Source organism: Petromyzon marinus, chromosome 4, assembly GCF_048934315.1.
Source record: "Petromyzon marinus isolate PM22_M1 ecotype Great Lakes invasive population chromosome 4, UKy_Petmar_22M1.pri1.0, whole genome shotgun sequence".
NCBI lineage: Eukaryota > Metazoa > Chordata > Hyperoartia > Petromyzontiformes > Petromyzontidae > Petromyzon > Petromyzon marinus.
In genome coordinates, this window is record NC_133670.1 from 7,306,139 (window position 1) to 7,319,206 (window position 13,068).

The 13,068-nt window shown below is 43.6% G+C and overlaps 1 protein-coding gene across 5 annotated transcripts in view; it reads left to right on the forward strand.

Moving 5' to 3' along the window:
• The window catches only part of LOC116938796 (retinoic acid receptor alpha), a 247,046-nt gene that overhangs the window by 212,709 nt on the left and 21,269 nt on the right, over positions 1-13,068 (forward strand). For all 5 annotated transcript variants that reach the window (XM_032946437.2, XM_032946438.2, XM_032946439.2 and 2 more), the window contains one exon: positions 637-797. In XM_032946437.2, coding sequence (XP_032802328.2) covers positions 637-797 — 161 coding nt within the window. The remainder of the gene's footprint in view (positions 1-636; positions 798-13,068) is intronic.

Consider the following 13,068-nt stretch of genomic DNA (forward strand, 5'->3'; position numbering starts at 1 on the left):
CCTTCAGTGAGGTATTTAGCCCTTTCCCGTTCCGATGACGTACGTGTACATCATCAAAACGAAACGGGAAGAAAAAACAAAATAAAATAGCTTTATCGTTACCGACACTCCCACAAGGCCATGCGGGAGGGCGTGGAAGTTTGGCACGAGGTTTCATAGAGTGCGGTCGTGTCACTACAGTTCTCTGAGGTGAGTACAGTCCAATGTCTGTAAAAATAACAGTGCTGTGCCTCTTAAAATAAAATTAATGCTTACCACTTGCGCGTTCCGAGATTCAGAGATTCCGAGGTGAATGGGACCCACCCTGTAACTTGCAGACGTCTTGTAATGGAAAGGGTTAACTGCAGGCATACATCACCGCACCTGGCAGAATGTGAGGAGATGGGTGTGCTATTTGAATTAGCAATCATTGTAATGCACGCATCACACTGAACAAAAGCCAAGCTTTAAATGTTTGCGAAAACTCAGTGTTGAGAACAAGTTATGTCACAAAAAAGCCTCTGTACAAGCTTGAGATATTTTTCCAAACAACATTAAAAGCAAATATCGTGGCTTCACAGACGTCTTGGAATGGGCAAGGGTTAATCTGCCCGTTGGCGCGTGTGCATTTTTTTGTCTATGTTTCGTTGCGAGCAGCGGTGAGGAATGACCGGAGCAAAAAGAAGAAGGAGGTGGTGCGACCGGAGTTGCAGGAAATTCCTCCCCCGTGCCCCGAGATCGAGGACCTCATTGACCGCGTGCGCCGTGCCCACCAGGAGACTTTCCCGTCCCTGTGCCAGCTTGGCAAGTACACGACGGTAGGTGGACTTGGCGCACCTGCGTCCCTGTCGCTGAAACCTTCCATTGCTCAGTTGGACAATTGCAGTCATGGTTGGCTGATCTTATTTTCTTAAGTGACGTTTAGAGGATCGTTACGTTATATTTTTCGAGTCAAAAGTCAAATGGTCTCCCTGATTTAACAAACAGTGGGGGCTGAGCCTGTGGTACGACTTCCACATTGCTGTGGCAGGGGTCTGTATCTTTGCAAGAACCACTGATAGATGCCCACATAGCAATCCTGCGTTTATCAACCCATGGGGTAAGAGAGGCTGAGAATGCCATGACCTTTTAAACTCAACTGTGAATTATACTCTTGCACCGATACACTATCCAGTGGTATGTTTTGGTCATTTTTAAAGTAAACATACACAGCCCTTGTTGGCTGCTGAAAATAGCTGGTGTAATAGTGATTAATACTATATTGAGAATGTTACTTTAAAATGTTTTCCACCAATCGGCAATTTTTCTCGAGCACCAGCAAGTTTGCCGCAGAATTCGCCACACCACTCCAGATAATGAATGAATACAACTTATTTCCTTCATCATGCCCTTGGCATGTCCACGGTTCTGGTATGGGGTCTGCCCTAGGTCACCCACCCTAACGTCAGCATCTGGCATGATGTATACATTTCAGCACTGGAAATGAAAATACATTCAGGGTTGAATGTATGAACTCTTCATCGCAAACATGCATAATAACAAGAGGAACAGGGTACTTTTTTTAAAAATGAGAAATATGTCGTTAAATTAGGATACCCTGTTGTATTTGCTTGAAAATGTCAAATTGAAAAACACAAAATGTGATCCCAAAAATATCGGAATATGACTATAAATAAGAAGTTTGTGTATAAAACAGACGATATATATGCTAAGTTTCTACCCGTGGTGAGCACTGCCCATTGATATCATTTTTACAAACCCAGGTGGTATTGACCCCAACCCCTTTGACTCATTGGCTTTGCGTTCTGTGTTGGCTTTAATAGGAACACTCCACCAGCACTTGTGCCTTTGCTATACAGGTCTGTCCAGCAGTCTGCCTCATTGTCACTCAACTCCAGTGCTCACTACACCCCATGGTGCAGCCTTCCTTAATTACCAACCACCATGTGTGTGTGCAATGTGTCGCGGCTTAATTTACATATTGATGGAAAAGATTAGCAATTACGTTTAGCTGCGCGCCGTTCGAGGTCGTTAGGACAGGAGTTTGGAAGGAAAAAAAAAATCCCGGTCTCTCTTAATGGTTGCTGTGTGAATCTTGCGGAAACGAAGCTTCAAACACACATGCACCTGTGCATGTCTGCACATCTGACCTCCAGCAACTTTTGATGTACGAACAGCGGCAAAAATATTTGGTTTGCCCTGAAAAAAATATCTGAAAGGTAAAAAGAAACCGTTGCTCAATCTGCCAATTGTTTTGGTCATTATGCCCTTAATTAGCAAGCCTGATTAGAGCCCCTTTATGATGCCATATGTGGGAGTACACCAAAGTAGCTCTAAAATAAAAAAAAAACCTCACGCGCATGACGGGATAGCGCTCGCGTTGCCACTACAAATGAGGCCACAGCCCAGTTTCTTTATTTTTCCTCACTGCTATTTCCTGGCGACCTTTGCGGCCCAACGGTAGTGCCCGTAGTGTCGCAGGACGGAATGAAAATCTGGATTATCCACCAAAAGCCACCTCCACAAACACACCAGGGAGCAAGATTTCTTCTTAAACATTAATATAACTGAACACTGCACATTACATATTTAAATATATTAAGGTTGGCTTTCTAGAAGGGAACACTCGGAGAGTTTGGAAGGTTTTGAATGTGAATTCGGAGGAGAGTTATGAAAATAAGCGTGGACGGAAAGAAAAACAAATAATGTTGCTGCTGCGTCCGTTGGGAGAAGAAAGTGAACTCATTCGATCTGTTGTTAGGATGAGCAAGCACATCTGTACTGGGCACATAGCGAGAAGGAAAAGGGGGCTTGCTGAAGGACGTGATTTGAGGGAAGATTTTTTTGGGAAAAGACCACGAGGGAGGTGAAGAATGGTGATGTTCAACGATGAAGGGCACGGAGGCAGATGAATAGAGCAACGGAAGGCAGAGGAACGTGGAGGTATAGAATTGTGCCTCGGAATTCTCTACGGACAGATACGCGTAACGATTGAACACTTGCTGAAATGTTCAATTATGTGGATGTGAAAATAATATACGTACAAGACGTATACTGGTTACTATATATTCCACAAGTACATGTAAGCTCACTCCATTATGACACGCAGAACATAACCCTCGGCAAGTTAGGCGAGACATTTTTTTTTGCTTGCCAGACCCCTAATCCATCACGGCACACTCCGCGCACGCTTGAAGGTGCAACCCCGTTCAGGACATCGTGGTCGCAAAGCAACCCACTGATTTATGAGAATCTCACTAACCAGTGTAACAAATGTATGTGTTATATATATATCAGCTGAAAAAAAACTATCTTGCAATGCTAATGGTATGAATAATACATTTCAATGCAGAAAGAACCCACCTGCAAATTACTCAATTGGGATTATGCATAGCGACGTCACCTCTCCCCCCCCTACTGCAAAAACTTGGCAGGTCCCTGCTGAAAATGAGTGTTGAGATTCAGTGAGGCTTTCCTGGGTAAACAAGTGGAATAATAAAAAAACACAAAGATTTAGGCAAATGTGTTAGAGCAGTGGTTCTCAAAGTGGTCGGTGGGGCTGCGATGCAAATGCAGGTTGATCCGGACAATAATGACAATGTTTACACCACCTTTTGTTTTGGGCATGAATTCATCCTTTTAATCATGATATTTAATTTAACTAAAAATGTAGGTTAGGTAAACTACCCTGATTAAACAACCCTAACCCTAAAATAAAAAAAAACTTATAGCTGTATTAAAAAAAGTTTTTTTATGATCCGGTGGTTTGAATCATTTTTATATGAGTGGAATTTAGAGAGAGAAGTGATTTGCGTTTTGTCACCAGGGGGGGGGGGGGAGGGGGCTGGGTGGTCCGCGGACCAACAAGAGGTTTGAGAAACGCCGGTGTCAGGGCGATTCTTAAGTATTTGTGAAAGCCCGTGCCCTGAAATGATTGGTGCGTTTTTGGGAGACAGACTGTCTGGCCAAGAACTCATTAAGATATTTTCTTTCAGCACTTATGTGCATCTGTTATTGCTGTGTTTGATTCAATTTTGTAATTAAGTAAGCTGTGCTTTTACAAATGCAGTGTTAACCCTTTGAAAAATGACTGCCTTGCATGATCATAAAACCCAGCTGTTTTACATTATGGTGAATGTCCACATGATGTAGAGCATATTAATCAGGTTTGACCTGCCATTGGAAATGTCCAGAGGTTCAGAGCTAGTCTAATTTTGAATCCCAGCTACATTTCTGGCTTTCCCTTGTATTTGCAATAAACTGTTCCGTTCATTATCCAGCCTCTAATTTAGCCTTTCATAAAAGGTGAAAGATTTCCAACTCTCTTCTATGGAAGTCGGCTAAAGAATACGTGTTAATTCTTAAAACCGGGCAGACTATCGCAGGATTATGTTTCCTTTATCGTGCATGGGATGTTAGCATAGTACTTAAGTTAGTCTTAATTCCCCCAGGGCATTTGTCGTGGTGATCTCAACACTTAAGTGAGTCTAAATGTATGTGTAGGCGCACAAGTGGTCTGTTTACCCATAAGTCCTGAGAGGGGCTGATGTCACAGATAGCTGGGATCCGGAATATCCTCTCTCTCGTAGAAGACATCGCTTTTGTCCGATCCTATCGGCAAGAGTTTCTCCCCGCTCCTCTCTCACGCTCATTCCCTCCGTCGTTGAGGACATCAGAGATTACCATAATTTATTCTCTTATGAATACAGTAAATACCCCTGTTTACGTCTCACCCTTTTAATGTAGTTTCACAACTACGTCCTCACTTGATTAATACTGCCACCTGATTTGCATTAAGAATTGTACCATACTGTAGAGTACAGAATATTATTTCCATGCATTATTTTGGTGATTTGGAAAAATTACTTTGATTTATGCCGTTTCGATATTTGTGTTGATAATACAGCCCTTTGTCACTCCACTGCTGGATGACGGGCTTCCCATGCCCTCGTAGTCATGGAGGTTTGGCCATACTTCACGTGGATTAGTTTGTGTTGATGTCGCAGTCACTCTTTGAATGCTATGATTTGGTGTGGCTCTGTAACAGAAATGGTTTCGCCACATCATGGCAGAGCCACCTCATGGTTGTGATGCATTGTTCTGAAATATGTCACGTTAGATATGTTCAGTTTGAAGTTGGTTGCAACCCATTTATACAGTAACTCCACGAGATATGTTCACGCAGTCTGGGGACATTTTGAGATTAAAATGGACATTGGCTTTGACAGCTGAAACATGTTGTTCTGGCTGTGAATGTCACCTCAAAAATATCCACACCCATAAATCCCCTTCTCCATTAATGCAGCACTTAGAGAAATAATCGCTCAATGTTTACTGTACATTTCCTGCTTTAAAAGCTTACCAGTACTCAAGCAAACCTTTGATATGTGATAGTGGCTTTGCAGCATAGAAGCAAAATCAACCTGCTATCATCGTTCATTGGACCATCTGTTGGCAAAAGGCCCTCTTCCTTTACAGCTAGCGCAGGCTGTGACATGTTTGCATTTGGGCATTTTATGCCCTGCGACTGCCACGCCGTCTAATGTGTGGCTCACATTGTGGGTGTCAGCAGCATTTTCATTTTTTTCTGTTTTTACTACAGGTTTGCCCCCCCCCCAACCCCCCCAACCCCCCCCCCCCCCGCCGGTTCGCGATCAAAAACTCCCTCTGTGGTTTTTAGGGAGAGTTCTCCCAGGCAGCTGCAGAGCTTTTAGAGGGCCTGCTTTGTTTTAATGTCTGGTGTTTGTTTCACTTTGGAATGCACTGTTGGTTTCTCAGAGCGTATCAAATAGTGTTCCTTGGCTGCTGTACAATTCACCAAAAGAATGTGACCAAGGTTTGCAAATGCTCTGCGAATACATTGGACTATTGGAAAAAATATGTATTGGTGAATTATAATACAGGCCACAAAGTATGGCCGTATAAAACAATATGTATGATGGCGAGCCTTAGAAAGTAGTATAAAAACCCTTCCAAATGACACGCATTCCTGGTGCTTGGTGTGGGTTTTCTGAAACAGCAGTTTGAAAACCATTTGGAATGTGATGAAAGATGGTCATGGAGTCAAGTAAAATATTGAATTTCCTTTTGATCACTTAATCCATCACTTTGTTGTGGAATTACATTTTTATATTGTTGTAGAGTATATGAATTCATAATTTGGCTCCAGAAATATTTTGTAATGCTGATGTCACATACACAATATATGCATCTATGTAGTTGTGAGTGTAAAGAATAACCCCTTATGGAATTAGAATTAACGATGAATGTGTTGGTTTGAAAAAGTACTTGAGAATGAATGTAACTGAGCTAAGATGTTAATTTGTACTTTATAATCTTATTGTTTGCTTGAAGGTTATTTTACAATAGGAGGCACACTTCTATAAATATACTCACTGATGTCATGATATAATTTCCTATAAAAACAAACATACAATGCTTCGTTGAGGCACAAGCTTAAATACAAAAATTTTAATTTTCCCATAAGTATTGTCTACACATTAAATGTGATCATTAGACCAAACACCATCAGCGTTGTCAATCCGAGAGGTTAACACTCGAACGTTTGTGTTTGGTATGAAATTGTACATTGTGTTTTTCCAAAAGTTTGAATGAGGTACGAAAACAGAGGTAGACGAAGCATTTTGAGAGTGTTCAGCGCGGGCTTTGAGCCATGAGGAGGAGCAGCACTTCGCGGCGCACAGTCTGGCAAGAAATCACGACCCGCAGGGTGTGGCGAAGGGAGGAAGAGTAACATGAGCAGGTTAACCAGACGAGGGAATAACGCGGGCAGACTTCACAAGAGCGCTCGCTGATCATGGGCGTAGCAGTAGAAGGAGGCAACGGAGCAAACGATGAAATTGGGAGGGGGGAAAAAAAAGTGGACCTGGCTGGATCGTAAATAAGAATAACAACTCGTGAGTGGAGTCTGTCAAACCGTTTTAGTACCATCTTTGATGCACTGCCCATATGTGAAAGCAGAAGTTCAATCCAGAGGAAAAACCGTGATTCGTAGATTGGAGTTGCTACTTGCTCGGCATATTTTGCACATTAAGGATTTTTTTTTTTAAGAGGTGCCTTTCATAATGTAAATAATTTTCAGATTTCAAAATCGTTTGAGTGTAACGGGGTGCCAAAATGTAGTGAAGAGGAACAGAATTGACGGTGAGTGAATGTGTAAGTTTTATACTGGCTTTGAAGTATTTTACATCTTGAGAGTCATTGGGGGTTCTTTTAAAGAATCTGTGACGGGTCAGAAGTGAGTGAAGTGAAGGAACATTCAGTCCTATTGTGGCTTTATGATGCTTTCCACTTGAGTTTTAAATGCAGAACGAAAATAATATGCAGTCTTATTATTGTTAGAGTAGATGGGATTGCTTGCCGGGTCCACAACTTTGGACTGTGACTACCCCAAAGTTAACTCAACAGTTTATGTTGTCTCATTCTTTCATGATAATAAACTAATTTGTGCCTACTCTTTGTTTTTTTTTCCGGTAAAGTTACACGACTTTACCGGAAAAAAAACCAAAGAGTATGAATCCTTGCAGTCGCGAAAGCCTCAAATCTAGAATTTGTGCCTTCCCACAAATTGGTGTTCCATGATTCCCTGAGCGATCATGAGCCAAGTCAACCTTGAATTGAACTTTGAGCTTGCAACTTCCTTATTCTGAGTTACAAGTTTGGAGCACAGCATCACTTGTGTCTGAATAGCATTATAAATTAAGTGTTACTCGGATGTTTACACCAAAGCTGTATGCAATCACTGGCCATCCATCGTCAACATTTATGTATTTGTACCACCCGTCATGTTGCGGAGCACTCGACTCCCATACGCAATGTCACAGGTTTAAATTTACTGCAGTAATATTAAACTCGATAAATCTTACACACATTTTATAGTGATACACGTGTAGCCCTGCAGCCATCGATACAAAATGATAAATTCTGGCACATACTGCCTTATTTCAAACATTAACAAAGTTGTGCGTTGTGCACAGAAATCTGCACGAACTGACATGTGCATGTCACATCCCACCATCGTGCAGAGTGTGCTTGCCTAATACATAATTTACATACTTGTGAACAGACATGCACACAATCGGAAAAACGAGCATGCAGTAACATGTTTCTCGCTGCTCACTCATGCACATGGCAGTATATATTTTTGGCAATGCAAGCATGTAAACTAACCCGCACCACAAAGCATGTATAAAAGACAAAGATCCCCCTATAGCCTTAACAGACTGCTTGAGCAAGTTCTCTTAGTGAGCACCTGGCCGGCACAGCACACGGGGGGATGGGTTGCCGACACCATGCCCGGCCTCTTTTGTCTCCCTCGTGGCGATGTTTACTCATCGCACCAGGTACTCATCTGAGCCGGAGTCGACCTAGGGGAGGCCCAGGACTGGTTCGGATAATCGTCAGTGATGTTGGCCATGAGCGGAAATCGCCGGGTTCATAGCGCAGCGCGCTATCTGCTACACTACCGCTCCCCCTACACTACCGCTCCCCCTACACTATACAAAGCATGTATAAACACACATGAAGGTGTGCACACACATAATTACTGTGCAAATCCTGATTTGATACATACACATTTTAATTCGGCCTTTTAAATCTGCACGGTTCGTGTTACGCTTGATAAAAACGTGACCGTACAATATATGTCAATGGGTTCAGCAGTAGCATGCCCGCCAAGGCTTGAACAAGTGATAGGCTATGGTTTATAGTGCTTTGTGTCAGATGCATGTCAGTCATTGTGAGCTATATCGGGTATAACATTAGAGTTCAAAGTCAACATTCAAAGTGTCCCTGCTGACTCGAGCGAGGGGGGGGGGGCATCTTCATTGGGTGAACCCCTGAGCCTGCAAGGTCAAATTTCACATTCCCTTGGTGGTGGAGAGGGGGGGGGGGTTGTCCCTTCTCTCCGCAGGACCACCACCGTGGATTTTTCACAAATGGGTACGCGTTTTGCCAACCCTTATAGAATTTGAGGCCGAGTTGAACCGTGACCAGGATTTGAAAGCTCAAACTCGTGACTGGTGGAATACATTCGTGGAAAAAAAAATGGCAATTATATTCAAACCTTGACTGTTTACTTCACCCCCTTGAAAGGGCCTCCAGAACCTTGACGGCGTTTCCAAGCCCAGTAGGAGCTGTGCTGCCCTGGTTCTCGCACCTCGCTGGGCCAAAAAGGCTGTCCCTCTGGCAGCGCCCACCAGGCCAGACCGATCGCTTGGGGGCTCAGGAACCCACCCCCATGGGCTCATTGGTTTCACTTCTGCTGCATGCTTGAGAGCCCAGCACGTGACACCCACGATGTCGCCACAACAGCCAGGTGCGTGTACCGTCACGTCACTCGTTGGGTGCAACTTCGCAGCCATGTAGGTGTTTAAAATAAACGGTGGATAAATGACCAAAAATTATAGGCTTTCACGAGAAAAATGTCTTTTTTTTCTATTTTAATTCTTGTAAAAGAAAAACTCATCGTCATCCAGGGAGCCTCGTGATGCGTGGAGCTCCTTGCTCGCTTGAGGCGGAAGGAACTCGATTTGGCTTCTCGTTCATGCATTGAATGTTTGGAAATTAAATGGGAAAGTAATAAAATGTGACTTTGATATTACCAAATTGTCGCTTAACCTCGATGTCTTTGAAGAAAACTGCAACGGCAAACTGCGCGAAGGGAAAAATGAATGCTCATCTGATGACCTACCGCTTGTGAAGCCACTATATTTGCTTTTAATATTGTTTAGAAACACATCTCATACCTGTACAAAGCCTTTTTTGCGGCATATAACTCATTATTAACACTGAGTTTTGTCAAACGTTTAAAGATTAGCTTTTGTTCAGTGTGGTGCGTGCATTAAAATGATTGCTAATTTAATTAGCACACCCATCTGCTCACATTCTGCCAGGTGCGGTGATGTTTGCCTGTAGTTACATTTTCTTGAAACTCACTGTTGTTTTTTTAATGGAGATATATATAAAGTACCGTTGTTATAATCTCAAGATTGTTGCTATTTTGGGATAACAATGCCATTCTTTGCTGGCAGCCCTGAAATTTATAAGAAAAATAGCCCCACAAATAACCCGACCTTCTTCCTCAATGTACATTCCTCCTACCCAAGTCCGTGCCGTGCAGTTTTAATTTTCAGCCTTCACATGCATCCTTCCTGTGCATTCTTCATTAAGATGCTTCACGTAATATATCCTTCACATACATAATGCATGTGCACACCCTCAGCAATTGCGTGCATGCATGCATCTCTCCACTGAATTGTTAATAGTCCATTGTGTGCAGCTTATCTCTGGATTATTACTTAATTGGACCTCACTGAATGGTCTTTATTTAAATATTTCTTACCGCTAACAGACATACAAAGACAAAGATACCCCGTATAGCCTGAACAGACTGTAGGAGCAAGTGCTGTTCGCAAGTAGCCGGCACGGCACACGAGGAGGTGGGTGTCCAGCACCACGCCCAGCCGCTATTGTATCCACAGTGGCGATGTTTACACACCGCACCAGCTACTCATTTGAGGCCGAGTCGACCTAGGGGATGCCCAGGACCGATTGAGATAATCGTCACCGGTGTTGGCCGTGAACGGGAATCGAACCCGGGTCACCAGGGTCGTAGCGCAGTGCGCTAACCGCTGCCCCACCGCTCCCCACCACTACATACAGCACACTATATGACATACTAAACACTATCGTACAGTACTAATAAGGGAGATGCAGTAAGATGACAAGATAGACGACGGATAGTGGGTCAGTGAGATGAGACAATGGGGACGGTAAAAAGAGACGGAGGCAAGAGGTGGGAGAAAGAGTGTGGGCATGATGAGGATAACTGCAAAGTGAACCCCAAGACAGACATGAGCAAACAGAAAGGCATGCTCCATAGGGTTTCAGAACCACTTAAAATGCTTTTGGCAAACGCAAGTCTGAAAGGCCAATAGGCCTATAGATTAAGATATAGTTTAATTTGTTTTGATATTCACAATGGAGTGTGATGTATTTAATTTGCATGGCGTAACCTTTGGAGGAACACATATCAGAAACACTACAATACTTGGACGCAGAGTGCTGACCCGGGGGTGGGGAGACAAGTTGGATGGATCAATACAATTATCTCATGTGCTGGGGTTATATGGATTACAGCATGACGTGGGGATGCATTCATCTAGCAGTGGATAGGCAGCGACGGCTTCTCACAATGATGACGCACCTGGTACTCCGTAACGATTTTTTTCACACAGCTTGTGAACATTCACCGTAGCCTCGCCATTGTGCAAGGTCCTTACTTTTTAAAGTGACGTCTGCAATTTTGTCTATCCACCTTGTATCGCGAACTGTCCAGGTTGCTCTCTGTGCCCTGCCACGACATCTCTCGCACCCCCTCATGTGTGCGCTTCTGTAGACCAGCTGCATCTCTTCTCGTCCGGTGGTCTGACCCCTGCAATTAGACGTTTCAACTGCCACTCCCGCCACGGCAACTCATCTCCTAACACAAACGTTGCCATTCTCTTCCCATCGAAAAGTGTTTTTTTCGAGTGCGCTTATTTGTTTGTAAATTTCGCATCCATTGTGGCCTCTTTATTGAATCCCTCAACCGAACGTTAATGCGTTTGGTTGCGAGAATGGGAAGCGACGAGGTGATCTTGATAAACGAGGAGCTGCAATTGCGCCCTCTCTCACGTCCTCCTCCTGCTGTTGAGCACACCGCATGCATTAAAAGGAAGCTCGCTCAGCTCATGCATTTGCAAATCCACTTGCAGCACCTCACCGAAGTGTATACAAATGCTCAGTCATGCTCGCCCCGACCTGAGTAATTTTTCCATAGGTATGAGCGAAACAAATAGAAATTAGCTGAACGAAAGAACATGGTTGTTGTCTGGTTAAAACTGCAAAGCACAACCGAGTATGCATATGTTTCAGGAGAGTGATTGAAAGTGCATTAGGATTATAGTAATGAAATAAAGGTGAGCGAGGGCAGGCTTTTGGAGTGCTTTTGGAAAATTGAATTCTTATTTGAAAGCAGTGGGCCTGACACGGAACGTTTTCAATTGTGTATATTGGCTGCTTGTGACATGGAACGGAATTGTGAAATATGGCACGGAAAATGGAGCAAGATTGAAAAAAAGGACACAAAGAAGCATGGAGGCACGCATGCTGAGAATTCTAAGGAGAGACGGGAAAGAGGAACCAAGCTACGGATCGGAGAACAAACGCAACCCAAAGACGTCCTCTTGGCAGTTGTGAAAAGAAAGTGGGTTACGCCAGGACACCGCCAAACTGCCACTCAGCAGGATAGCGAATGCAGGACGTGCTTAATGTCATGCTAAATGCATGAAATCCGTGCCAGTACGTTCGCTCCTGTTATTTGTAATAGAATTGCTTGTGAACATGATGGTAATATCCCATTGGCAACACAAGCGGTTTTCCCTCTGCCTCCCCCCTCCTCCTCTGCCCCTTGAGGAGGAGAAAGAACCCACTGACTGATAGTGGTGGTTGAGAGCAGGGCTGCAAATCATCTGTTATCTGCGACTATGTTTTTTCGTATCCTTGACACTGGCTGCAAGGCATCCCACATCCAGCGGCAGTGTTTACTTCCAGTTACGCGCTGGAAACAATGGGACAAATCCATATGGCAGATACGATACGTAGTGTGCACATTGATATCTTTGTTTTCGTACCACAATTAGACATTTTCAGGAAAATCCCAATCCAGTATATTCTCGGAGGGAATGGTTATTGTTTAGATGAACTTCTGGCCAAAGCGTTGCCTGTTTTATAACTCTTGATGGTTTCCACTTAAGACGAGAGGTCAAAGTTTAAAATCGTTAAGTTATCTGGGGGGGGGGGGGGGGGGGTGTGGTGGTTGATGCAGTGGACAGCCCAATGCTGTCTGAACCCAGTGACTTTAGTTTGATTCCCGGCCATGACTAACATCAATGGCAAGTGATATCTCAACCAGTCCTAAGCAGCCCCTACACCAAAACAGAGACTGCTCAGTGTGGTAAAGTATAACGATGATGATTAGATTTTTCTATTGCGCCCTTTATGCCAAAGCATCTTAGAGCGCTTTCC